At 36.4% G+C, this 25,372-nt stretch overlaps 1 protein-coding gene across 12 annotated transcripts in view; it reads right to left on the bottom strand.

The window, feature by feature from the left end:
* IMMP2L (inner mitochondrial membrane peptidase subunit 2) overlaps positions 1–25,372 on the bottom strand; it is a 465,930-nt gene that overhangs the window by 363,902 nt on the left and 76,656 nt on the right. The window contains exon 4 of one of the 12 annotated variants that reach the window (XM_066991727.1): positions 8,235–24,111. The exons of the other annotated variants lie outside the window; for them this stretch is intronic. Coding sequence (XP_066847828.1) covers positions 24,027–24,111 — 85 coding nt within the window. The 3' untranslated portion in view covers positions 8,235–24,026. Of the gene's footprint in view, positions 1–8,234; positions 24,112–25,372 lie in introns of those variants that run through there. 12 annotated transcript variants of the gene reach the window in all.

Here is a 25,372-nt window from a genome sequence, read left to right as displayed (position 1 = left end):
ATGGGTGCATTGTTAATTAAATTACGAATTAAAAAAAAAAAACAGTTAATAGATGATTCTCACAGTTTCATCTGCAAATTATCCTAGATAGTAACGTCTCATTTCTTTGTGAGATTTTCTTAAATTTAGCACCAAAGCATTACAAGAAAATATCATAAATTATTTCCTAGTTATAACACACAGTATGTATATACATTACCTCTAAGAAACTACTACATACAAGAATTACAGAATTCACACCTTCTTTAAAAAGAATAATTATTAACATCCAAAGAAAGTATAGTTAACAGAAAGAATAGGTAAACTCTTGAAACAAAAAAAAATACTCTGAGTATCATATTATACATTTTGTGGACCAAGAACAAATTACAAAATACTTTTAAAAATTACAGTGAATATAAAGTAATTTAACTTATTTACCACAGAGAAAGTTATTTTGGATGCAAAGGAAGAGATTCATATGATGTAATGATTCCTAGAAATATCACAGCCATTTGAGGTACCAGTACAGAATTCAGTCCATTCAGTCCAGAGCCTGTGGAGGTCACGGGAGCTCCTAAACAAGAATATAATTTGATCCCTGACAATGGCAAAGAATGGGCTGAAAAGACCTAAGTTTCTGTGATGCAAAGAAGAAGGTGACCAAAGCTAAGATCCTGCTAAAGACGCTCAATGAACAGAGAGAGAGGTCTGGATGTGAGAACAAGGACTACTACATTTGCTACTATTAACCTATTGCTATTATATTCAAAGAATGAAGACTTGGATTACAGAATTTGCAAATAAACATGATGGCATACAAAATATGCAGAACTAATTTGATCAATTCCTCCACCTTCTGGAAAGAAGCCAAAAAGGCTCTAAATATCATCTCACGTCTGCAGGACAAAAATACATTGAAATCACTTTAAACCTTGAAAAAATACAAGGTTTGTTGTTGATGGTTTTTTTTCTAGAAAGCTTTTGAATAAGCTTTAAATACCACAAAATACTTTTTAATGAATGGCCCTTCCTGCTGGATTCAGTTGGATGAGCATTTATTGAAGCACTAATTGTCACCACTATTTTCAGATTTCCATCAGTTCTCATAAATGTCCATATGTTCTCTGGTTAAAACCCGCAGCTTAATGACAAAGGAAAGTGCAAGCCAATTTATCATCCTTCCTTAACCTTTTGAAAAATAAATTAGTTTTTATGAGAAACAATCGCTGTAAATAAAGTAAAAAGCACTTCAACTCTATCATCGTATGGTGTCACTTTACATTAAATCTTAATCACTTTACTTTAAAATGATTTAAATCAATGATTATTTTATTTTTTTGGCCTGACCTAAGTGCTGAATATCTGTAGAAGAGCAGAGATACAGACCAACTTCACAAATATCTGTATATATTTAAGATGTGGCTACCCACCAGGCATTTATACATCCCCTTCAGCTGAGCCAGAGTTGTACAGTACAACCTCTACTTTCAACATATTAATACTAGTAAAAAAACCCATTATGCTACAGGGATTCATCTTCCTCTTAAATACTTACTCCGATGTAAAGGGTCCTAACCAGTATAACTGAATCCACACTAGAGGGTGCTACTATTTTAATTGTAAAAGGTTTTTACAGTTAACATTGCAGCTTCAAAGCAGTACGTCTTGTATAGATAATGTTTCAGCAACGCTTTGTCGCTATCTGGAACAACGTATTGCTACCAAATGGGAATTAAAAGTACGATCGCAGACTTGGTTTTGTACAGAAGTTTGGTCATGTTCTCCTAGCCAACTGCACATAAATAAGCTACCAACCCCACACAGTACCTGTAATTAATGTGACAATTAAAATATTCTATATTCGAAAGAACAAAGCCAGAGAGCTCATAATAAATACTGGAGAGCCTTTTTTTTCCCCACTCACCTCACTACAGACCACCAGACGCATGGCTAGTACACATCAACTCGCATTCCAAATCTAGAAATAAGTTGTTTATTTTTTGCTATCTTCATTGCACATCAGCACTTGTATTACACATTTGACTAACCTCATTAAAAAGACGAAGCACCAGAAAGCCAGTTTATAAACTGAATACTGATAGACTTGAAACTATCCCAAACTGTACCAACTCTTCTGAAAAAAGATCTACTTTTCACTGAGTGCATTTTTCCCGAAAGGGGAATAATTAGCTTCTACTAAATACATAAAGAAAGGTTTCAATCCTCAACAGCCTTTGAGTAAAAGTAATCGATATCGTAAACACATCTACTTACTCCTTTAAAAACAGATTATAAGTGTTATAGAGTGACTTGTCACTTGTTGTGCCACTCACAAGGGGAAAAATACCTAAATGAGTATCATTTGAACCTATGAAAAAGTTTTTTCTCAAAAAACGTTTTTGTACTTTGCAGTTTCATTTGCTATGTGATGGTCACTGCTGTTCGAATAAAAGTGTTAGGCACTTTCTCATAAGTTTCCTTCGCTTTTGAAAGTTTTGTTTTGTTTAGTACTTAGTTATTGAAGCACAAATAAATGAAAAAGAAAGAACAAAGAAATGCAGGGAAAAAAAAAAGATTAAAAAGGAAAGGCAACTTTACAAAATATATACAACTTGAAAGCTTCAAACAGAATTTTGCCTCAGGCTGCAGAATAGCTTCTGCAGGAGCTGGCTTCCATACCAATAACTCTCCATCTTCCTTGACCCACATGAAGCAACATGAAGTAATGTGCTGCCTCATATCCGATCTCCCTACTCACATTGTGAACTTTCTGTGAACGTGGAAGGCCTTAAGTGTGTTATGTCAGGGCCCATTTGTCCTGGTAAGGCAAAGGCAAAGATTTTGGCCTATTATGTGGCAAAGAACAGTCTGACAGGCTTCGTGCCACTGAAAGATCCTGTGAGAAAATGCTCTGCTAGCTTGGGGTGATCTGAGCTGGACTGAAAGAAAAGTGGGATTTTACTCTAGTGCTAGTTCTTCAGGGAAAAAAAAAAAAAAACAAAAAAAACCTAGAAAGTAGGAGAGTGCACAGGTGAAAAACATCTCAGCTGAATGAAATGCACAAATAAGTAAACCTCAGAAAATTATAATGAACACATACACAGTGATTAAGGGGTGCTATGTATAGTACAAACTAAAATGTTATACAGCTTAAAAAAAAAAAAAGGTAGTTTTATAAATTTGAAACATCCCTGTGCCTACTTGATTTCTCTTCTCTTTCCCTTCTTGCCATTCTTCTCTGTCCCCTTTCTTTTTCTCTCCCACTTCCACCCTTTTCCCCTCTTCCTCTTGTCTCCTTCTCTCTCTCTCTTACTAGGCAAAATCAGACAAGGAAAGCATTTCAAGCCATCGGAAGGATATAAGCATTATTTGAAATTTAGCTTAGTTCACTCATCCAAGGAAGAAGCCATTAGGTAAAACTTAAAAGTAACAAATAGCAAGTATTCATATCAGAATAGTGAATAAATCATTTACAATAGAAACCACTCCTTTCAATGATGCATTGAGAATTTAAAAATACAAACTTGCATAAAAATAATGTGCTTTGTTCACTGTTAATTCTGTAATTAATTAACAGTGAACAAATATACAGAACAAATATACACAAAGACAATGTAGTCTTTTCATGACTATCTATTGTGAATTGCTTGAACAACTGCAGGGACATCTGTAATGGTTCAAACTTTTTCTCTAATTTTTTTTAGGATATTTTAAAAAGAGGATATTTTCATATGCGATATAAAGACCATCTCAAAAACAAGGTAACCTCAGAGAAGTGCTCTCCTTTAACACTGTACTGTCTCCCATGGAGTTGATGGGAAGTTTGAGGGTTTTTTCTATGTACAAATTTAAACCTTGATTTTTAAGAAAATCTATCATTATAGAATAAAGATTGTTATGTAACTGTTTACAAGATAAGCAAATATGTTTTACCATTACATGGCAATTCAAATGACATTCCTACAAAAGACTTTTGAAACCTTAGGTACTTCAGCAGTTCTCTCTGCCACTTAACCAGAAGACCTATAATAATACTGTAAAATGTTTATTAATTAATATTAACTAATTTACTATGCATAATATTACTAATGGATAATCTGTACCACCCAAGGCATTCTCCCTCTCCTGCAAGAGTAATGCTACAGATAGTAAAAACGGCTGCATAAAACATATTTGCATGCAGAAATGAACAATTACATGATCGAGGTGAAAACAGCCTTGTGAACAGCTCTTTTCATTACTGACATCTTTTCCTCTGAATCTGCTTTTAACGAAGTGGGAAGAACGATGTTCTTCAAAACCTGCTCTGTTTATTTATGACCATACGCATTTGTAACTGCTACTTCTAACCTGTTGTTCTGAAATTTGCCGTTAACTTTTCCCCCAACACTTGAAACTTCTACCTGTGCAACCTTGTTCAAGTTTGGTTAATTCGGACAGCTTTCTGTGATCCATCAGTCCTGTTCATCTCATGTGATCCATTTGCACAGCTTCATATACACAGATCTAGGTGAATGATAAGGCTGGGAAAAGGAGGGGAAGTTTCCAGACTGCTGATACAAAAACAACTGGTCTAGGTAAAACAACCAATTCTCTACAGCTGTAAATACAGTTTTGGTACAGTATGTGGCTCAACATTGATGTATACAATGCCATTTTTATACAAGAAAGATATTCCCTGTCTATAGTAATGGAAAGAAGACAACACAAAGTTGGATATCACTTGTAGGATAAAAAGGATAATGCTTCTGGGGAGGGGATGCTGAGCTAAGCAGGCTTTGCTGTCAGCCAGCACAGGGAAAAAGGTCAGGTCCATGCACACACACAAAAAATACAATAAGGATAAATAAAGAAAGAATGCCTCAAGAAAAGGCTTAAAATGTGCAAGATATGCACATACATACGGAATTACATACTTTAAAGTATGAAGCCTGAATTTTATTTTCCTTTCCCTAGTCATGATAGCCATTGCCAAGATATTTCCAAAGAATTCTGTGCATACTATTTATTAAGCCACAAATTTTGACCAAGGATATAATAATTCAAATACTAGTATCTGATTACAGCTACATTAGGGCCACTTGCCCCTCACCACGTGGAAAACTACCTTCCCTGGAAAAGGGACGCTCAAGGAAAGCCATCTGTAGGGCTCCGGCCACAAGTTTTCACTTTCTGTGCACGTTGCCCCTGCCCTTAGCAGCAAATCACTCTGAGCATTCAGGAGAAACTTCTGAAAGCAGTCCATGCTGGTAAAAATATGTTGAAATACAGTAATATTTCTTTAGATTTAGTGAGCCTCTGTTTCTTCATTCCCAAAGCTGAGACACGCAGTGACACCGCCTCAGCGTTGGCCCTGGCCATGAGCAGCTAAACCCTGGCAGGGTGGTGGGTGGCAGGGCTTGCCCAGGCTCCCTCACAGATATTTTTGACAATGGTGACTGCAAAAATGTAAGTTGGCTGAATGAAGCTAGAAGCTATTATTCACGTGATGTCAAAGAGGCCAGGAACACGAAAACAAAAAAATCTCATTTTCTTCATTCTACCCATGCAGAAAGGAAAGAAAAAAAATAAAGAAAAGAAATCTAACTTTAGGTAACACCTTGTTACCTAAAATTTGTTTAATCTACATCTTTATGCATGTTGCACTGAATTGAGATTTTGTTTAGCTTGGAAATTGTATTTTACTGCCTAAAAATATTGAGAAGTGTAGGCAGTTAGAGCTAGTGAAAGATGCAGCCATCAGCTCCTAACCATCCCACTCAAACACATGCAGGTTGGCACTGTAAACAGCTACGTGAAACTGCGATCGTGCCTTCTGGGGAGCCAGGAACACGCAATATGCGTAAACCCTCAGCACAGGCAGGAGCTGGAGGAGTCAGGAGATACTCTTTGTTTCCCAAACACACCCTGGTGCATTACATTTAGCAACTTCTTTAAAGCCCTTTTGTTTGCATCAGTTTAACAGCATTATTAAATATTCATACTGAAAGTTGTCTAACACACTCTCTTTGCCTACATTTTTTCAAAAACATTTAGCTTTTTGTTTATTTTTATTTCAGCCCAGCTATGAAAAATTACCCAGTGTTTCTTTTTTTGAAGAAGTTCTAAAAGTCAAAGTCAATAAGAAGATATAGCACAGAGCATACAAATGATGTGCAGTAAAAAGAAATGAGAACTGAAGTCTTCTGAGATTCCAGGGGGAGAAGTTTATTGCCAGAATTAAAAAAAAAAAAAAAAAAAGATTTTGCATACAAAATAATATACAGACACAGACATTGTAGCTTCTTCTTCCTTGCAAACATTACTGCTAAGCACATCCTCACATTACCCCTACTCACACTGTCAACAGTGGACATTTTCTGCAATGTTTCTCCCACAAAGGCTCACAACTACATACGAGCAGGATATTTCTCTCCCAAGGTCTAGGATTACATGTCAGCAAGTATTTGACTAGTCATGCAATGCTAATACTCTCATTACGACAATATATTGATTTCAAAGTTACCAGCGTGCATTAGTGGGTTTTTTAATTATTATTTTTTATCATCTTAGAAGTTTTTGAGATTTTCTGGAGAATTTCTATGCAGCTTTACCACTTAGCTAGTGCAGCACAAGAGCTTCTAAAACAGCATTTTCTCCAGACATACTCTATCTTCTGTTCTATATCGACCCTCCAGCAGAGGAGCATCTAAGAAAGCTAATTCTTGTGATAAGAGACCTGGGTTCAGGAAGGGGCTGCTATAACTGAGCTGAAGGAAAGCAGCTAGCACATGATGCCATGGCATGTTCTCTGCCTGTGTTTTTAAGAGCCATCAAATAGAAAAAGAAACTTTCAATATCAAAGTAGGTGCTATGGTATAGGATGAAAGCACATAAAATCCAGTGAAAATTTTCATCTCTGCAACCTAAAATAAGTACACCTTGTATACACAGAAATGCATGTTTCATATTAGTGTCCAACTCTACACAACTAGCTTTATTTTCTATTTATTGGTATTGTCATAATATGAAAAATAAATACCATTTGTTATGAAAGCAGCCGTTGCACAAAATTAGCAGACATATTCTGCTTCAGGGCATGCATACAAGAAAATTGTCAGACATTAATAATGTAGACAAAGCATTTTCCTGGGAAAATGAGGATCCATTGGAACAACAGATAAATCATACCCAACTGCTCACTGTTTGTTGTGTCACAATCTGTTGTATTTTATCGAATATGACTAGTACAAGTCTGTTACAGCCATAAAAAAACATTAGTGGAAATTAATATGTAAATTACTGTAGTGCTTGTGTGGGATGCCATTTCATTAATTTGAATTCACTGACATGACTGTGTAATCTAAATTTATGAGTTTTTCAACTGCCACTCCATGGAGAATACAGCATTTATTGAATTTTGCTTTAGAAGTATTTTATGCATTAAATAATATTTGCATGGCAGAAATGTACACGAAGGGCTTGGAATTTAATATATATAATATATACCAGGCATTTTGACTAGGAGAAGATATATAACCTACAGTGTTATAAATGATATCTTGGTATTTCCTTTTTAAACATTTCTAGACAGCAATGAAAACAAATCATTGGAAGAAGGAACAAAATCAGTTTTTCAAGTTCTCAGTAATGTAGATATTGCTCATAATTATTTTGTTGAAACAAAAGCAATTCTTCTTCTTTTTAATAAAATAGGTTTATGATGCATACAACATCTTGTGTCACCCTCCAGAGTTTAAGAAGAAAAAAAGCACCGTCAAAATAGTACCCAAATTTGAAAAGGAAGCTTTATGAACATAAAGGCTGGCTTGAAGCTTTTCACTTCAATGCCAAGATTTGGAAAAGGCCAGCAAGAAAAGAAATGATAAAATTTGTTACTATTCAACACTTTTCCTTAACTAACACCGGGATGCAAAGATAGCAAATACGTTGCATAGTATTGGCTGTCTTGGTTTCAATATCCTCCAGTTTCCTATGTGTAAAATGGGGTATCCAAAGAACATAATACTGTCGAAAGGTTTCTGAAGTAAATACTTGCAAATGTTCACCTCCTGAAGAAAACATGGCAAATATTACAGAAGAGAAATAAAACTTACTAAATAAACAACAAAACATTTGGTCAATTATGAAAATCTATTTTTAGAAGTGGGAAAACTTCAGGGTTAAAAAAATATTTCTATTGTTAAAAATGTTTATTTTTACTTGTTAACTACAAGGTAATGTGCTTCCCTCCCACTCCAGCCCATGACTCTAAATGTTCTGGCATCACCTATTTGCTGGTAGGGCATGCTGTTGGGCTGACAATTTCGCTTATACATAACTCTATTAAGAAATACAACTGTTTCATTACTATGGCTCATCAAAGTATTTATCTTATAATGTCCATGGTGCAGTTTTACCCCTAGACAGGTTTTTTCACATCAAGAATTGTATCCACAAACAAAATGGTTTTTTTTTTTTGTTTTTTTTTTTTGTTGTTGTTGGTGGTGGGTTTTTTTTTTATGTATCACCTAGCCTTTGAATGTAGAAACCCACTTTGAAACAAGGCTTTTGGGGGTGAAGAAAGAGAGAATTTGCTACCAGATTTGTTTTACCATGACACAATGAGGAATATATTCCCAGCCAGTAGCGAATGTTTCGCGCCTGTCAAATCCTCCTGTCAGCATCCCCTACAGCTCTGCTGACTACTAGGAACACCTGCCTGCTCCAAGGTCACGCTGACTCAATGTCACCTTGCAGGGAACATGCTCAGACACAATCAGGATTTCAGCATCATCTTGCAGGGAATTCTGATCTCTCTGTCATTTTCCCTGCTAGTGATGAGTAGGTAATTATACTTTGTGAATTTGTGAATTTTATAGATTAAGACCCTGAATTAGTTTGCCAGGCTGACAAAGAGGCATGAACAGACATGACAAAAAACACAAACATGTACAGACACAAGTATCTGTTAGATGAAATGGCTACCATTCATTTGTTTATACTGACTGTGTGGAGACAACATATTCATGTTTCATTCCACTGTTTTCTTACTAAAGAAATATTTTTTTCAAACTGAGGTAGAGCTATACTTTATAGTGAAAACACCATCTATTTTTTGCCTCATAAAACATTTCCACCTACTTACTATTTAGGAAGCTACCTATTTAAAGAAAAATACCACAGTCTTAAAAAATTATGCAATACTTCCTAATACTTGAATACACATACAAATTAATCAGCCATCATATGCCCACAGACCTGTATTCTTTCATTATAAAAGCATGAAAGAACTACAACAACAGGCTTTGTTCTGACTTGACCTTGGCATTAAAATGTGGATAATATGTAGCTTTGTTCTGTTCCCCTGAGGAACTGTAACTTTTATTAGAATCCTATCCTCTGGTTTTTCTAAGATTGAGACCTCCTCTTCATGTCTGTAACTACCATTTTCTCCCTCATAAGTTTTGCAATACATAGCAAGCAATTGCCAGGAGATGCACGTTCCTCAGCAGCACTCAACCTACTTACCAGCCACCTCTTCCCACACTGAAGTCTTCCTCATAAACATTTCCTTTCTGCTATCTCATTTTAAACTCTTCTCCTAACCAAAAATGGAATAACAGTTTTCATAGGTCAGAAAAGCAAAGGGGAATGCTTCAGCTCTTCAAATGACCAGAGGAATATCAATGCTATTGCTGTCCCTCCAGGAAAAGAAAAAAAAAAAAAAGAAAAAAAAGAAACATTTGTCACCGCAGAAATCAGTGCAGAATTTTTAAAGAACCACACATTGTGGATCTTGTAAAACTCTTCTCCCAGTTTCTCTAAGCATTATCTGTACATACATATGTAAAGACAAGTATGTTTCTACTGAAAAATGTCAAGGTTTTCTGTTGGAAAAGGAATAAACACATGCATAGTATTTTCAGCCAAAACACAGCTAAAATGATACCTCAAGCACAAAAATCTGCTAAACTTTTCCCATGCATTATCTGGACTTTTGACTGCTTTCATAGTACTGTGTAGATGTTTAGCTACTGATAGTCAATACCAGTTGGGGTTAATAAGAGTCCAGATACCAAAAGTCATCAACAAAGACCAGTCGTGGCAGGTATTGGCTGCCGCGACTCCAAGATGCCTTCCAGTTAGTCCTTTGGAAAGGGACATTTGATGTCTTGCTGCCAGGGCTGGCTGCCTTATGTCCACAGCTTTGACCTAAAAGGGATACCTAGTTACAGGCTCCACTGAGTGGAGTTATTTCAGTTTACAAGTGGTCAAGTAGATGGGTATACAACATCAAGTCTTCTCGAGTACCCTTAATTGTCATTCTGTAGTCACCACCCAATTTTGCTCTTGGCAATCTGTCTATACTTTTCATTTAAAGTATGATAGCTTGTTAAATTTTCCACTGTATAGTCTGAAACATATGTCAAAAGTTATTCTTGTTCCCTGGATGTAAATGGATGGGGAAAGGGAAAGGGAAAGGGAAAGGGAAAGGGAAAGGGAAAGGGAAAGGGAAAGGGAAAGGGAAAGGGAAAGGGAAAGGGAAAGGGAAAGGGAAAGGGAAAGGGAAAGGGAGGAAAGGGAAAGGGAAAGGGAAAGGGAAAGGGAAAGGGAAAGGGAAAAGCAATCCCAGGAATTACTTATTTTGCATGTCTCACAGTTTCTTTCCCTTCCAGTTGGAATCATAAATGTGAAGAGTTGAACAGGTCATCTTTCAGGTACACAACTGCATCTTCGTATTTGATCTCTCTCGTCCTAAGCTCCTCTTTGGTCTATTGATTTCATGACCACAGCCAAGGACTTTATAGATTTTCTTCAGAAGGAGAAAAGTTGTGGTGATGGCACTTTTTGCTCGTGAGTTCAACACTGATTCTCCCGCTGAAGTCAATAGAAATATGTGATCTTGTAATTATAAACTGCAGCAACCACTGATTGACCCCACCTATTGCCAGGTCTTAAAAAAGACTGCATTCTGCTTCACATTATTCGGCAACGATATCAAATCCCATCCTTACTAGTTCCTGGAAAAACTATACAATCTGAACTGATACTCACAGAGCCATTGCATTTTAAAATCACAGCGAAGGAAATCCTAACCCGTTTGTATTACACACAAGATAATGCTTACTGAAGAATCAGGAGAATTCACATAAACCATCACCAAACCTACAACTGCTCGATAGGTTAGTTCTCTGGGAAGCATAGCAGATTTCTTACACATACACACACACACAAATAAAAAGAAAGCACCACTACCTTGGCCCATTTCACAACAGCAAATCATTGTCTGTCTTCAGTAAGAACAAGACCAATACCCAGATTTCCTGCCTGACCTTAACTTGATTCTCACCAATTCTCACCCACAACTACGTTACCTGCCAATACTGACTGATCCCCAGTTTGCCAAGTTACAAATCAGACACTAAATGTAGCACCATTTTATTTTCACACACAAAATACACAGAGAAGATTCTGGACAGTTATCTCCTGGACTCCCTCAATTTTTTATGACAAGATTTAATAACCATCAAACTGAATCTCAAATACATCAACAGCACTATCAATGTCTTGCCCACTGTACTCAACAAAAAAAGAAAACCTACAAACTACTACACATAAAAACCATGCAAAATATCATATCCAGCATCAAACTAGGTGTTTCCCAAAACAAAGAAGGCTGTAAAATAGAGTAAGCCCTCAGACACCACTAACATTCCTTGTGTATCACACTCTGCTGATGCCCAGCTCAGCAATGTAAGACCTTTAACTGAATAAACGCACCACTCTAGAGATCCATGCTTTCACAGAATCTTCTAAACTTCCCAGTTTTGACTCTGATAGGGATTCACAAGGCCCAGATCATTCAGAGAGCTGGAACAAAAACTCCAAAGAACACTAAAAACCACAGAGAGCATATTAGGTTCTGGTGCATTATAACTGTCCCTCATATCTAACCTCATGCTTCATATTCTTCTCAATCTCCCTGCCTAAAAGGACTTAATGACTGTATTGTCGTTTCTGTGGATAATATCCTTTCTCCTTCCTCCATCTCTGTTCTACAGATATCCACTATGTTATCTTTCAGATGGTGCAGCACAGTAAACAAGTTAAACTCGTAACAGCTTACAGTAGCCCTGCAAGAGCCCTCCATATAAGACCTGAAGAAGCTCACATGCTCAAAAGGAGGTCTATTTTCTGTTATTTCAATTAGTCTACCTCCTCCTAAAATAATAATAAAAAAAAGTGCAATGTTTTTATCCTTATAAAACCATAGTTACAAAGCTGTGAGTGCATTAAAGCATTTGTTGTTAGCAAAAAGGTCTTTTTAGTGCTAATGTGTATGGAGACAAATAAAATAAAACCATGTAGGGTTTCAAGAAGCCTGATTACAATGTTCTTTTGTCTAGAGCAGAAAAAGTATTTCTACACTGCACATAAAACTCAGATAATTATCTAGTAGTTTAATTTAAGGAAGAGCATACAGGCTTCTTACTGCAGTAACAAGAGCAATTACTTTTGGGGTAGGTTAAATATTAGATTTGAAATGTTTTCAAACCAAATATAATAATGTTTTAGCAGCAGTTTACTCAGAAAAAAAGGGCAGTATCCTCTTATATATTTGCAAATTTCATTTCTACTGTGCTAAAACATATCAGGCACTGCACTGTATGTTAAGCAGCAGTTAAGAGGTGCACTAAGTATAGAAAGTGATATTACCATCTATACCATAATGAGGTATAATTTACACATGTACATAGATTAATTGGTGGTGAGGTATAAAAGCAATCTATATAGCGAAACAATGAGAGTGAGAATAGCTTTTTTTAAATCTGGTCTGTTATTGTCTTCTATACTCGTTTTCATTAAGCCTAAGTTACTACAAGTGTGGTAACCAACTATTGAGATTAGCTCACTAGATTTTTGTAGTTTTGAGTAAGATTTCATTTATCTTATTATGCAAGCAGTGTTTTTCATAGTTTAATAATTTTCATTTGATTATTTACAAGGTCAGAACCAATTAAGTAACAAGCCTACTGACTTGTCCTGTTTTTATGTAAGAGACCTCAACCTTATGAAAAATTGCAAAGTATGCAAACAATCCTGGTTGAATGGAATACTACCACGAGACATTTGACCTACATGCCAGCCACGTCCCTTGAAATACTGCTTTTTTTCCCCAAAAATAGAACAAGCAACATTAATTCAGTAACACGGCAAAAGCTCTGTCGGTATGAGTTTCTGCAACAGTTGCTACCAAGATTTAATTTGAATATACAAAACCTACACAAAGTTGCAAATGTAGCTTTAGCCATATTATAATAAATAATACAAAAATATTTAATGCAGGGAAATTGAGAGATTTTCTAATATTAGACCACACCCTCTCATAAACCGTAAACTGTTTACGCATTTGTGCAAAATGTTAAAAAAGGGGTCTTTACCTATTCCAGACATCTTAGTCATCAGCTAATATTCAGTATCATTTTCCCATTTTAGTTTCCATGTTTTGGCCATAACAATCCAAGTTGTGCTGGGTCTGGCTGGGATGGAGTTAACTTTCCCTGCAGCAGCCCATACAGTGCTGTGCTCTGCACTTGTAGCTAGAACATCGCTGGTATCACACCAGTGCTTTATCTATTGCTGAGCAGTGCTGGCACCGCATCAGGACTCCCTCCAAACCCCCCAGAGCCAGCAGGCTGGGGGCGGGCAAGAGGTGGGGAGGGGACATCACCGGGGCAGCAGACCAAAACCAACCAAAGGGATATTCCATGCCATATGGTGTCACACTCAATAAAATGTGGGAAGGAGGAAGGAGAAGGGAGGGCTCTCCTTATGAAGACGTCTGACTTCTCAGACAACCACTACGTGTGTTGGGGCCCTGCTTCCCAGGATGTGGCTGAACATGGCTCATGGAGAATAATTGCTTTCTCTCTTTACTTCCATGCGTATTTTTTCCCTCTTCCTTTTCCCTTTAATTAAATTCATCTCAGCCCATGAGCCTTTTTCTTTCCCATCGTACTTTCTGCCCACCTTCTCCCTTTCCGCCCAGCAGGGTGGAACCACCACATGGCCGATGTCTGCACACTGTTCAAAACCCTTCTCTTGGAGAGCTACAGCAAACTGAAGTTTGAAGGGGAGGAATCAGCTTGGGTTTTATGCTCATTTACTTTAAAAACAACAACAACAGAAAAACTTAAGTTATTGCTTTCAAAGTCCTTGTTATGCCTTCTAGAATTCTCCGCAGACCATTAAGTCCTTAACGTGGATTATTGCCCTTGGGTATTAAAAACAAACCATTAAAAAATGCCATTTTATTTATTAGGGTGGAACCCACACTGGTTTTCTTCGTTGCAGATTTCACAAGATTTTTGGTATGTCATTTTACTTTTTCTTAAGTGCTAGATTATCCTGATAAACCTAAAAACCCAGAGCCAGCCATCACACTCCAGTACCTCGATAATTATCCATGAAACAAAACACACTGATTCAATGGAATATAACTCATTACGATCTGCTACATTCAGCAGGGGATAAATCCACACACACTGACAAAGATAGCATAAATGCCCTAAAAGGAAAGATAATGTGGATAAACAGATTTTCAAAGGAAAGGCACAAAGAGATTATCTGGAACTGAAGCTACTGTCTCAAATAAGGCTTTCCTCGCTGTCCAAAGTAAACAAGTTCATTTGTTAAAATACTTGGGAAAACTGTTGGTGTTAGTTGGAAAATCTAATTGTTCTTACACATTCAGATGCACTGTTGGATCTCGTGGGACATTCTACCCAAAACTGGCCAGTATTTTAACCAGTATGCGACTGCGAGTATCTGACCCACTATGCACCTATATCACAGAGGCCAGGGTAAGTAACTTGTATTACAAATTATTAAACCACACCTCATAGCCTTTGAATGTTATTCTCTGAAAATTAAAGGCTTTTCATTAAAACAGTTTAGTATATTGATTTTTGGGGGGAGAGAGCTAAGTACGTTGTTTGGTTTTACTATTCTAAATTCACAGAATAGGTGCAAGGTAATTTCTGAAGGTAACAGCTGGATAAAGACTGGATATAAGCCCGCCAAAGTTGTCATAGCAGAAGTATACACTATAAATTGCAGTTTCTGGAAGCAGCACATGATCTTGTACTGCAACAGAGACTCACAGCTGCAAAGGGCTTCACTTGAGGCTCTGTCACTCTCCAGCAATTCCCTATTTGCTCTGTTCGAGTTTCACACAGACTATCCAGAATCACACCTCACACAGCATCCCTGTGGCCCTTTTCTTCTCTGTAAATAGGTAGCACCTGCTCTGCATATGTCAAAAGAGTTTCTTGGCAGAGATTACAATACCAGGCTATATCTGTGGTAGCAAGGATCCTGAAATTCCTGTGGTTTCAGTGGATATAAAGTTGTTTATCTGAAATTCAGCTTTTAATCCACTAGATTTATGCTGAATATTTAAATTCAGAAACATTTAGTTCTTAGTCATAATATATTCACCGAGTAACAAAACAATTTCTCTTCTAAGACAAAAACATTCTCTTCTAAGAAAAATGTTCTTCCAGCAGCATGACTTTTAAATTGCAAGAAAGAAGCTGATTTCTGTGATAATTTTTATCCTTATTCTACACATTACTCAATACCATTTAACCTCATGTAGCCATATACATTTTAGTTAGTTTACAAACAAGCCAAAAAGCTATGATGGTACACCTCTAATGTATTTTTAAGGTGGTCTACAAATAAAAGAACAATTCCAATGAATTTTACTAAATAGGTAAGGCATTACTGTATTACAAGATATTTGGAGTTTTCAAAAATTTAAAAGACTGCCCTAAGTATGTGGATAATATATAATTTTTCTCAGAAAAATAAAATAAAGTCAAAGAAGACTTCTACAAATTTTCATGTTATTCTCCCAACAGTGACAGAAATAGAATCATATATTGTTCTTAAATATACTTCCTCCATAATTTGAAAGTACAGCAACTGAACTGACGTTTTCAGGTACTGATCAGTACCTCAAAGATGCAAACTGCTCTGTTCCTCATTTCTCGGCCATTTCCTTTACCTACTTCAACACAAGCAAGCATATCTAAAACAAGCTACACCTAAAATAAACTCCCTTGCTATTTTAAAATATTTATATTTAAAATATCATAAAATATGTTAAAACCTTTTCCCCCATGTGTTACTTTCATTAAGAAAATATTTCTAATAGAGGATGATAAAATAGAACAGTTTAGAACAAATTACAGGAAAACTTTAGATTTAGATTAGAAACATTCAGACGAAACTTTTTGCATGGTATTGACCATGATCACTCCTTTCAAGTAGTTCCTGGTTAAAGTGAGAGACAGAAAAAGAAGAAAGTACAATTTGACAGGCTCTTCAGATAACACTTGGTGCTGCTGAACAGAGAGGACAAAAATAACTCTTTCACTCTAACGAGGCAGTACAACACCCTTTAGCTAGTGAGGATCTCAACAATACATGTGTACAGCTTAAGATATTTTACCTGTGACTTCCTGACAGTAAATGTGCTATAAAGAGACCACTCAGCAAATTAAAAGGGAAAGTCATCTTCAGGAACATAGTTCAAAGAGCACTGACTACTGCATCAGCAATCTGAACGAGAGAAAGTGAGCCTTTTTGCACACAGTTAACATCATCCTCAAAATACCTGGAAGCAACAAACCAAATCTACAGCCTGTATATATCAGTAGTGCTCCATTAGTTTCAGTGGTAACAGGCCAATTTGCATGAATTGAGAATGTGGTGCAAATCTAGTAGTTTTTCAAGCTACAGTATTTGACAGATAACCAGCTCTCACAGGAGATGACATGTGAGTTGACTCAAATATACCATTTGTAAAGGCAGATGTCCGTTAAAAGTCTACAAACATGAAAATAGTTTTACACGATGGTTCTACAATCATCAGTTTAAAGATTGTACAGTAACTAGTTACAAAATACAAACCCATCAAAATTCACAGGTGTGAATTTTGGAAAAAACACTGTGGAAAAAAATGTTTGCATTTTTTAAAAGTAACAGCAATTTGTATATAACTTCATATTTCTTTGTGTATTTACATGAAGTGAAATTTAAATTAGAAGCATGGAAAACATGGCACCTCACCGACATTTAAGATTTTTGATGTTCGCAAACACTGCAGGCACCTCAGTGCCTATGATTAAGCTCCTAAAGCTTGCAGAAGAAAAGATAACTTTATCCCGGAGTATCCTATGGCGCTGTGGGCACAGCATATTCCTGAGTGTGCAATCTCCTCCATCAGAGGAAGCGTGAGCCACAGCCACCCACAGGGCATGGAGCCCTTTTTGAAAGGGGAAAGCTGTCCTACCTACCTCCCTTTTCTTCCATTTTTGAAATTTAGATTTTTCTTTAAAAAAAATGAAAGGTCTAAGGCCAAATTTTAGGATCTTGAGATGACACAGATGCAACATTGCTATTTAGCCAAGATGCCCAAATTCCTAGGAGTTAAAAGGTTATGCCATTATAGTTTAAATACTTAATAGAATCATAGAATATCCGAAGTTGGAAGGGACCCATCAAGGATCATTGAATCCAACTCCTGGCACCACACAGGTCTACCCAAAAATTCAGACCATGTGACTAACTGCACAGTCCAAACGCTTCTTAAATTCAGACAGGCTTGGTGCAGTGACTACTTCACTGGGGAGCCTGTTCCAGTGTGCGACCACCCTTTCGGTGAAGAACCTCTTCCTGATGTCCAGCCTAAACCTCCCCTGTCGCAGCGTGACACCATTCCCGCGGGTCCTATCACTGGTCACTAAAGAGAATAGATCGGCGCCTGCCCCTCCACTCCCCCTCGTGAGGAAGCTGTAGACCACGATGAGGTCTCCCCTCAGCCTCCTCTTTTCCAGGCCTAACAGGCCAAGTGACCTCAGCCGCTCCTCATACGTCTTACCCTCTAGGCCCTTTACCATCTTTGTAGCCCTCTTGCCTGCTTACTGTGCCAGAATTTTGTATCTCAATCCTGGTCCTTCTTTACATACACTGTATATAAAAATTGGATATGTAATTTCATGTTTCAGGTACCTAAGAATATAATTTAGATGTTCACTATAACACTTCGATCTTTGTCTGAATCTCAGTAAGTCTTGCAAAGATCTGAATATAGAGTTGAACATTCTGGAAAATATTCTTTTTCTAATTGACATGCTCCCCTGGCCTTTTTAGAAAAACCTGTATTTGGAATTCCCTATTGAAATGGAATTTAATGACAATGCATACTTCTATGCCTTACACTGGTGATGAGATTATTAACCTAAAATATTAATCAGAAAGCAGTATCTCACAGTTCTTTTGACAAGTCAGAGTCTCATATTGAGCCTCCTATCTCAAGCAGGAATTGAAAAATTGATGAAGCATTTACATGTCTCAAAAGCAATTCAAAACTCAGGGATGAGGCAAAGCCTTCCCAACACCCTGCCCTACCCCTTTAAATCCCAAACAAACAAAAAGTCCAAAGAAAACTACAAGCAACACTGCATTTATCTATGACCTGTGTCTTGAACCAATATGTATTAATTAGAAGTATAATGCTTCTTGGATTATATTACAGTCAGATTTTGGAGAGAATTCATGTGTGAGTTTGTGGGTAGATTCTACATATTACTGAAAGGCCAAAACAAGATGTATAGCTTGGGAAGTGATGTGCATAAGTGTTTGCCATTAAACAGTGGAGAAGCTACTGCATCCTATTCCAAAACAGCAGTTCCATATGCAACTTTAACACGCCCATCAACTTGCTTTACTTATACATTTATCTAAGATGAAATCTCCAAAATGGAAAAAACAAACGGCGCACAGAAACCTGTCCACTGATTCTTCATGACAGATTCAGTGGTGTCACAAGTGGTAGTGCATGTTATACCTCAAGCAGAGAACAGAATGAAGTTTAGAAATTACCCAATTACCTGGATTTATGAATTTAACAAACAGAAAGAAATCAGAGATCAGTATCAAAGGGAGACAGCATTTAAAGATTTCCTTAATTTCCCGTGGCACTAAGGCAAATTATATTTTTAGTGTCTGTTTTAATCAAAAGAAACATAAATATTTTCTAGTAATTTGATGTGCATAATTTGTTTTAGGTCTTGATTATGAGGCAGCACAAATCCAGTCAAAACTATAACCAAAGTGTCACTTTAAACAGAATTAGAAGGATTCAGTACATTGGTCAGAAATAGAACTCCAAAGCGTACTGCTTCACATCCAGTCTCTAGTAAATGTTTAGCTATGACTCACTTCATTTTCTGTGATTTTCATTTCATTATACTCACAAGATAATGAAGACAGTGCATTTGTAAAAGGACTAATGTAACGGTTTTATTTGAAATCTTTTATTCTCACATCTTTTGGGGTATACGATAAGCTCTTAAAAAATCAGTCTTCATTATCACTCCTTACTGGTAAGCAAAGCAGAAGATAAAAGATACTATCCTGGCAGGCGCAACAGTAAACAAGTTTCACCTCCTCAGAAGCTCTCTTGAGTCCAAGTTCCTATTTCTTTACTTCTTGTGAAAGAAGTTCTCAATGATGAGCAAGCAATGTATACAAAATTATCCTGTGACTTTTTTTTTTAATGAACATACTTACTGTTTTAATTGTTAGAAGCATTCTTGAAAAACAGCTTATTTAGGACCCATCATCATTTCTTGTTCACTGCAATGAATTTCACTAGCTAATGTGAATTTAAAACTGGAGATGATAATGGTATTTAATTGAGTGAACTTTCTGAATAAATCCATACACAGATCTCTCATGATCAGAATACTCCCCAAATATATAGAGAAGATACTATTGCCGTAAACTGGGACATGTAACATTGCATATTCTTCAGAAGTTTCCATTGTAGTGCTGGCAGTAAATAAAAATATTCAGAAAATTTATTTGCACGTGACATTACTATATACATATAAATCCATAATCCATCTTCAAAAAAGTGAATATAAATTTGATCTCAATGGAGAGGTTTATTCTATATCTAATCTGGCTTCATGCATGTTTTGTAAACAACAACTTCTAAACCATGCAGGGATTTACCTCATCTGACCTTACGCATCTGAAATCAGCATGCAGTTTAAGCTAGAGATCTAAATCCCCTCTTTAGTCAGTGAAGAGAAAGAGATATATTTTAAACAGATTCATGCAGCTTTACTTGGCAATCTTACAGGCTGATGAACTAACCCCTGAAGGTGGTATTTCCTCTCTGTCAATGACTGCTTAGACATCTAGAGCTACTTAAGATGGATCCCACCTTTAATGATATAAACGTCATTGCCTCTAATGTATCAGGTAAGAAAAGCTTCTAAATATTTGAATACTGATTGCCACTGGCAACATTTGCTCTGAAAGGGCTCAGCAAATTAAATAACGTAGAATGATTTATCTGGTGCTCCAATAATGCCTGGAAACACACAATTTATACTGTGAGAAATATGTTTATGAGTTTGTTTCTTTCAAATCATACTTTCAAGATCTTTGATATCTACACGCACTTTTTCAGTATAGTATTGTGGAAATGTTAAAGTATAAACTCTGTTTTACAGTCTACCATCAGGGATTAGAAATGTTTTCTTCCATTTATGTAGAAATGCTATTTCTCTCTGCAGTGGGAAAAAAAACAAAGAACTTGGGCCAAAGAGTTTTACAAACTATGTAAGTCAACTGTCATCTTCTTTTAAACAAAAAATATGATCTCTGAACAGGGATATTTTATATTTCAGGACATACCGGGGATAAAAACAACAAAATTCTGGGCTCTAATTGCTCAGAGAGTTGACAGACATCATAAATAAAAGGTAAACCATGTGAAACCATAGTGATAATCAAAGAAAGAACCGAAAAAACTCCAGAATGTACCACACGGTAACACATTCATTACATATCATGTCAAACTTGTTAGAAGCAAGTAGCCTTCCCTGTTTAAATTTAGAAAAGTAGTATACTACTAGCAGTAATCATTCCTATCAGTAGTAAAGCCTGAGTATGACCATCAATTATCCGTCTTCCCAGTGGGAACAGACATTTTCCTTTAAGATTACATATAATGCATGGAGCAATTTTGCCACTGTGTTCAGTATTACTAAGTACTTGCACGAAATATTGTGTCCTACTTTGGATAGTATAATTCTAGAGAAACATGGACATGGACTAACTGCAAAGAATCCGGAAGTCCAGAAAAGTGTACTAAGAACAAACACAAGTCTATAAAAAATTATCTAAAAAAAATATGGAGAGTTGAGTTTGTTTAATATAACGAGATGATTGAAGTAAAGACTTAAAGTCTTCAAATAAACATGAAGGTACTGTAAAGAGGAGGGTAAGAAAGAGTTCTACATTTCCATTATGGATGGGACAAAAAGCAACGGCTCTAAATGACAGCAGTGGACAGTGAGATAGGAAACTGAGGGAAATAATTATATCTGTAATGACAAGAAAATCAAAGTAATTTAAAACAGTAATTTACAAACCAGAATAAGCACTGTCCAAGTCAAATCACCTTATGTCATTCCATTGTCTCATATCATTCTGTATCCCTTCCTGCTGGTTCCTGAAACTTCCTATCAGTTTCACTGATGAGGTGACCTCTCTTTCCAACTCACCTTGTTGCTGAAAGTTGAAGAAAACAGATTTTTCTCAAATACGCAGCTTATCTGCTGAACTTTATATTCAAACCTTTCATACAAATTCTGAAAGCATCTGTAATACGTCATATAAAATTGCAGGCCTCTTCAGGCCATCAGTATAAAAGTCTGTTTATATTTTCAAGACTTTTACTAACTGCCAGAGCTTCCTACATTTGGGTTAATTAAATTAATTCTTTCATATTAAGATCGAAAAACTTTCACAACCATTCTTTATCTTCATTATATGCTTGTCTTCATTTATGCAGATCCTTAATTGTGAACAAATGATTACATTATTATATGAAGCAAATACCTAATTCTAGAAACATCCAAGTAGTCATATTTATAGTTTACTTTATCTTGAGACTGTTTATTTAGGGAATTTCATTACTCAACTGCTTACAGACGATTCATTTCAAATCAAACGCAATGCCACTAACAGTAGTTCAGATAAGAATCAGACTCAGAGTTTTAGTAAGACATTCTTCTAAGTATTGCTAGAAACACATAAAATGCTTAACTGTGAAAAAAAAATTAAAAAAAAAAGCTTATTTGAAGAATATAGACCTAGGGAAGTGACCAATTGTTAGAATTAAGCTTTTTGTTTTTCCAGCAGGGAACGGAAGCTCTGCCCACGAGGTAAAGCAGTCAGAAGCCTCCTTTTAGTCTTGGCTGTGATCTCAAATGAAGGGACAAAGACAATTTCTGAAAGAAATACTCCTAGGAAGTTGGCTTAAACACCATCAAGCTGAGGAGTGCCTATGACTCTCAAACTAAGTAGAGCATCAACTTTCAAGCTACTATACAAAAGACCATCTCTGCTTACATTTTAGATCCGAGAAAAAATTACAAGTTTATTTATTAAATTTTAATGGAAAATCTGAACTGCAAGAAATACATACAATTGCTATATGATAATGATTTCAACATATGCAAAAATCTAAGCACATTTTTGAGTTGGTTTAGCACTAAGATATAAAAAACACTGCTATAAATTTGTGAGATTAATATAAGGTATCATGTAGTTTACAAGTTGAAGGACATCATCTTGGCTTGGTCAAACTAAAATCTTACAAAACTGCTCAGAGGATTTGTCTTATCCATTATTAAAACATGATGATGATGACTAAACAGACAATATTACTAATCTGTCATAAATATGAAAATGTTTCTTTCCTGAAAACTGAACTACTGTATGCTCTGTATTCACAATATTGCCTACTTCTTACTACAAATTGCATTTTACCTAATGTTACCCTATGCTTCAGAGGGCTCATATATGAAAGAAAATACAATTCCTGCTTCAAAGAATTGATACAGATGTTCTATGACTGCATCTAATTTCTGTACTGTACTGGAATATTGAGTAACTAATTCATTTTCTTGTTGATTCTTTGAAGTTAGGAAGTGGTAACAGTTCATTCAGTCATCATGCCTCAAATTCAAACTTCCTGCATGCAGACCCACAAGTTCAAGAGCTTCTTGCATCTTTAAACAGCTCTACCTTGCTCCAGTTGGTAAAACTGTATGAGTCCCCTGCACCTGCACAACCACCTTCAAGGTGATCAGTTTGAAGTGTGTTAAGCACTTACAGGTAGCTTAGCAAACAAAATCCAAGAGCTGATGATGGGCAACCGCAGATCGGTGACTAAGCTACAAACAGAGATTTAAAACAAACAAACAATGTTGTTCTTTGTGGACACAGTTCAACTTAGTGGATTGGAAAAGCGGAAAAAATAAATCACAGAGATGTCATCCCCCTGCTGAAGCCAAGTCACAGAAGACTGCACTTTATTTATTGTAGATGTTTCATCCAGCAGGATGTTCAATCTAGTAGGAAACACAAATGTAACTTTTTTCAACTTCTTGTCTCTTTCTATTTGAAATAAAGAAACACAAAGAGACACATGTGATACTGTCAATATTAAAATAAATACATTACAGCACAGAAGTTCAATGCTTTTCCCAGTGAAGAGTTTATGGTGTCTTTATAATGAAGAGAATTGAAAGACTGATACACTTATTTAAAATGAATTATCAGCAGTTGCTGTTGCTACTTGAAACCACTTTAATTTCTTGTAAAAGATGAAAGTTTAACTGAAAAGGCTTCCCCCTGCCTTTCACATCCACAGTATCTGTCAGGTTGAAAAAGTTCTGCACAAATTAAGTATATGCCTGAGTTAGTACACTAAACCAGAAAAGCCCAGGCCTGTACCTCCTACTACAGAGCTGTTGTCTTGCACTCTGTACTAACCTCTTGTTTCTGTGTACAGTCAACACCATCAGCTGCAGAAGATTACCATGAGACAATGCTTCGAAGCACAGCTCTTCCTGCCAGGTGCCATTCGAAGAGAGAGGGATGTGCTTCTGAGATTTATCCATGCCTCAGGACTCCCTGGATGTCCCTGCAGCCTCCAGGGGCCATAACAAACCAGTCTTGTTTTCCAACAGCTTTACTGGCCCTGGTGGGCTAGTTCCATATATCACCAGAAGCAGGCAAAAAAAAAATAAATAAATAAATCAAAGATTAATTATATCTTTTCATCCCAATGGAGACCGAAAATGTTGTCATAGATTAAAAAGAAGTTCATTAAGTTCATTACACTTAAAAGATTGAACAGTATTAGTAATATTCTTTAATTGATGTGCTACTACATTATACACTTTTTTTTTTGGGGGGGGGGGGGAGGGTTGAATCTTTTTCAAGGAGAGGGGGAGTGTGAAGGCAGGAATATTTTTCTATTATTTTTTTTCCTCATCATTTCACTGATGTTACAGGTACCAGTGATCCAAAATATTGGCCTTGGATAAAATAGCACATGTATTGACCCAGTATGGCAGCACTTCACATTTACCACTAGCTGCAAAGGCATTCTCTAAGTTTGAATATCCTGGCTGTTTACAAGCACAGAGGTACAAAAAAGCTGAAGCACACAGTAAGAGATCTGTACAGATTTGTAAATAAAATGTTAATACTAATATGAATGGAGAGTTAAAAGGAATGCAGGGGAGTAGAAGGAAATAACAAAAAGGAATGACAGAAGCATGAATGCATGTATTGATGAAAACAATAGGTCTTAAAGCCTGCAGCATGTCCACCAACAGCTTCAAAAATCAGAAAAACAAAGAACAGCCTAAAACAAGGGACAGTCTACTGTGGACTTAAAGACCTACAGACTCAAACCACTTAAGCATGATGGTGGAGAGTAAAGAACAGGGTTTGAGTCACCCATGTAAGGAGAGGCAAGACAGTGAGTACACCTCCAAGAGGTGGCATAGGACAGAGTCAAAAGATCTTAATCACTGTCAGCTCCTAAAGAGTACAAAATGCAAATCCAAAATCAGTAGATGGGCACCAAGCTAAGCAGCAGCAGCAGACATGGTAAGAACTCAGTAGTTACTGCCAGTGTTACTATAAATATGACTACAGCACAGGTCTGCCATAGCTAAATGGAAAAGCATTAAAGAAAAACCAAACAGTATTTACAGTTTAAAACATTTGTTCACTTCTCCTGTCAGTCAGTGACTAACGTCTTAGGAATCCACATTCACCAAATATTCATCTTTATTTTCTTACTGTCTCTCTCTAAATGACCTTTTAAAACAGTATGCAGTGTATACTTCTTTCAAAGAGGTACACAGACGTTTTATGCTGGTGTTACAGACTGCATATAAATCATTTAACTTGAAACAAAACCTTCAGGTTGAATTTCCTAGTCCTGAACTCTTTT

This window comes from Anser cygnoides, chromosome 1, assembly GCF_040182565.1.
Source record: "Anser cygnoides isolate HZ-2024a breed goose chromosome 1, Taihu_goose_T2T_genome, whole genome shotgun sequence".
Lineage (NCBI taxonomy): Eukaryota > Metazoa > Chordata > Aves > Anseriformes > Anatidae > Anser > Anser cygnoides.
Note: the sequence above shows the minus strand (reverse complement) of the source record. Positions and strands in the feature narration are given on the sequence as shown.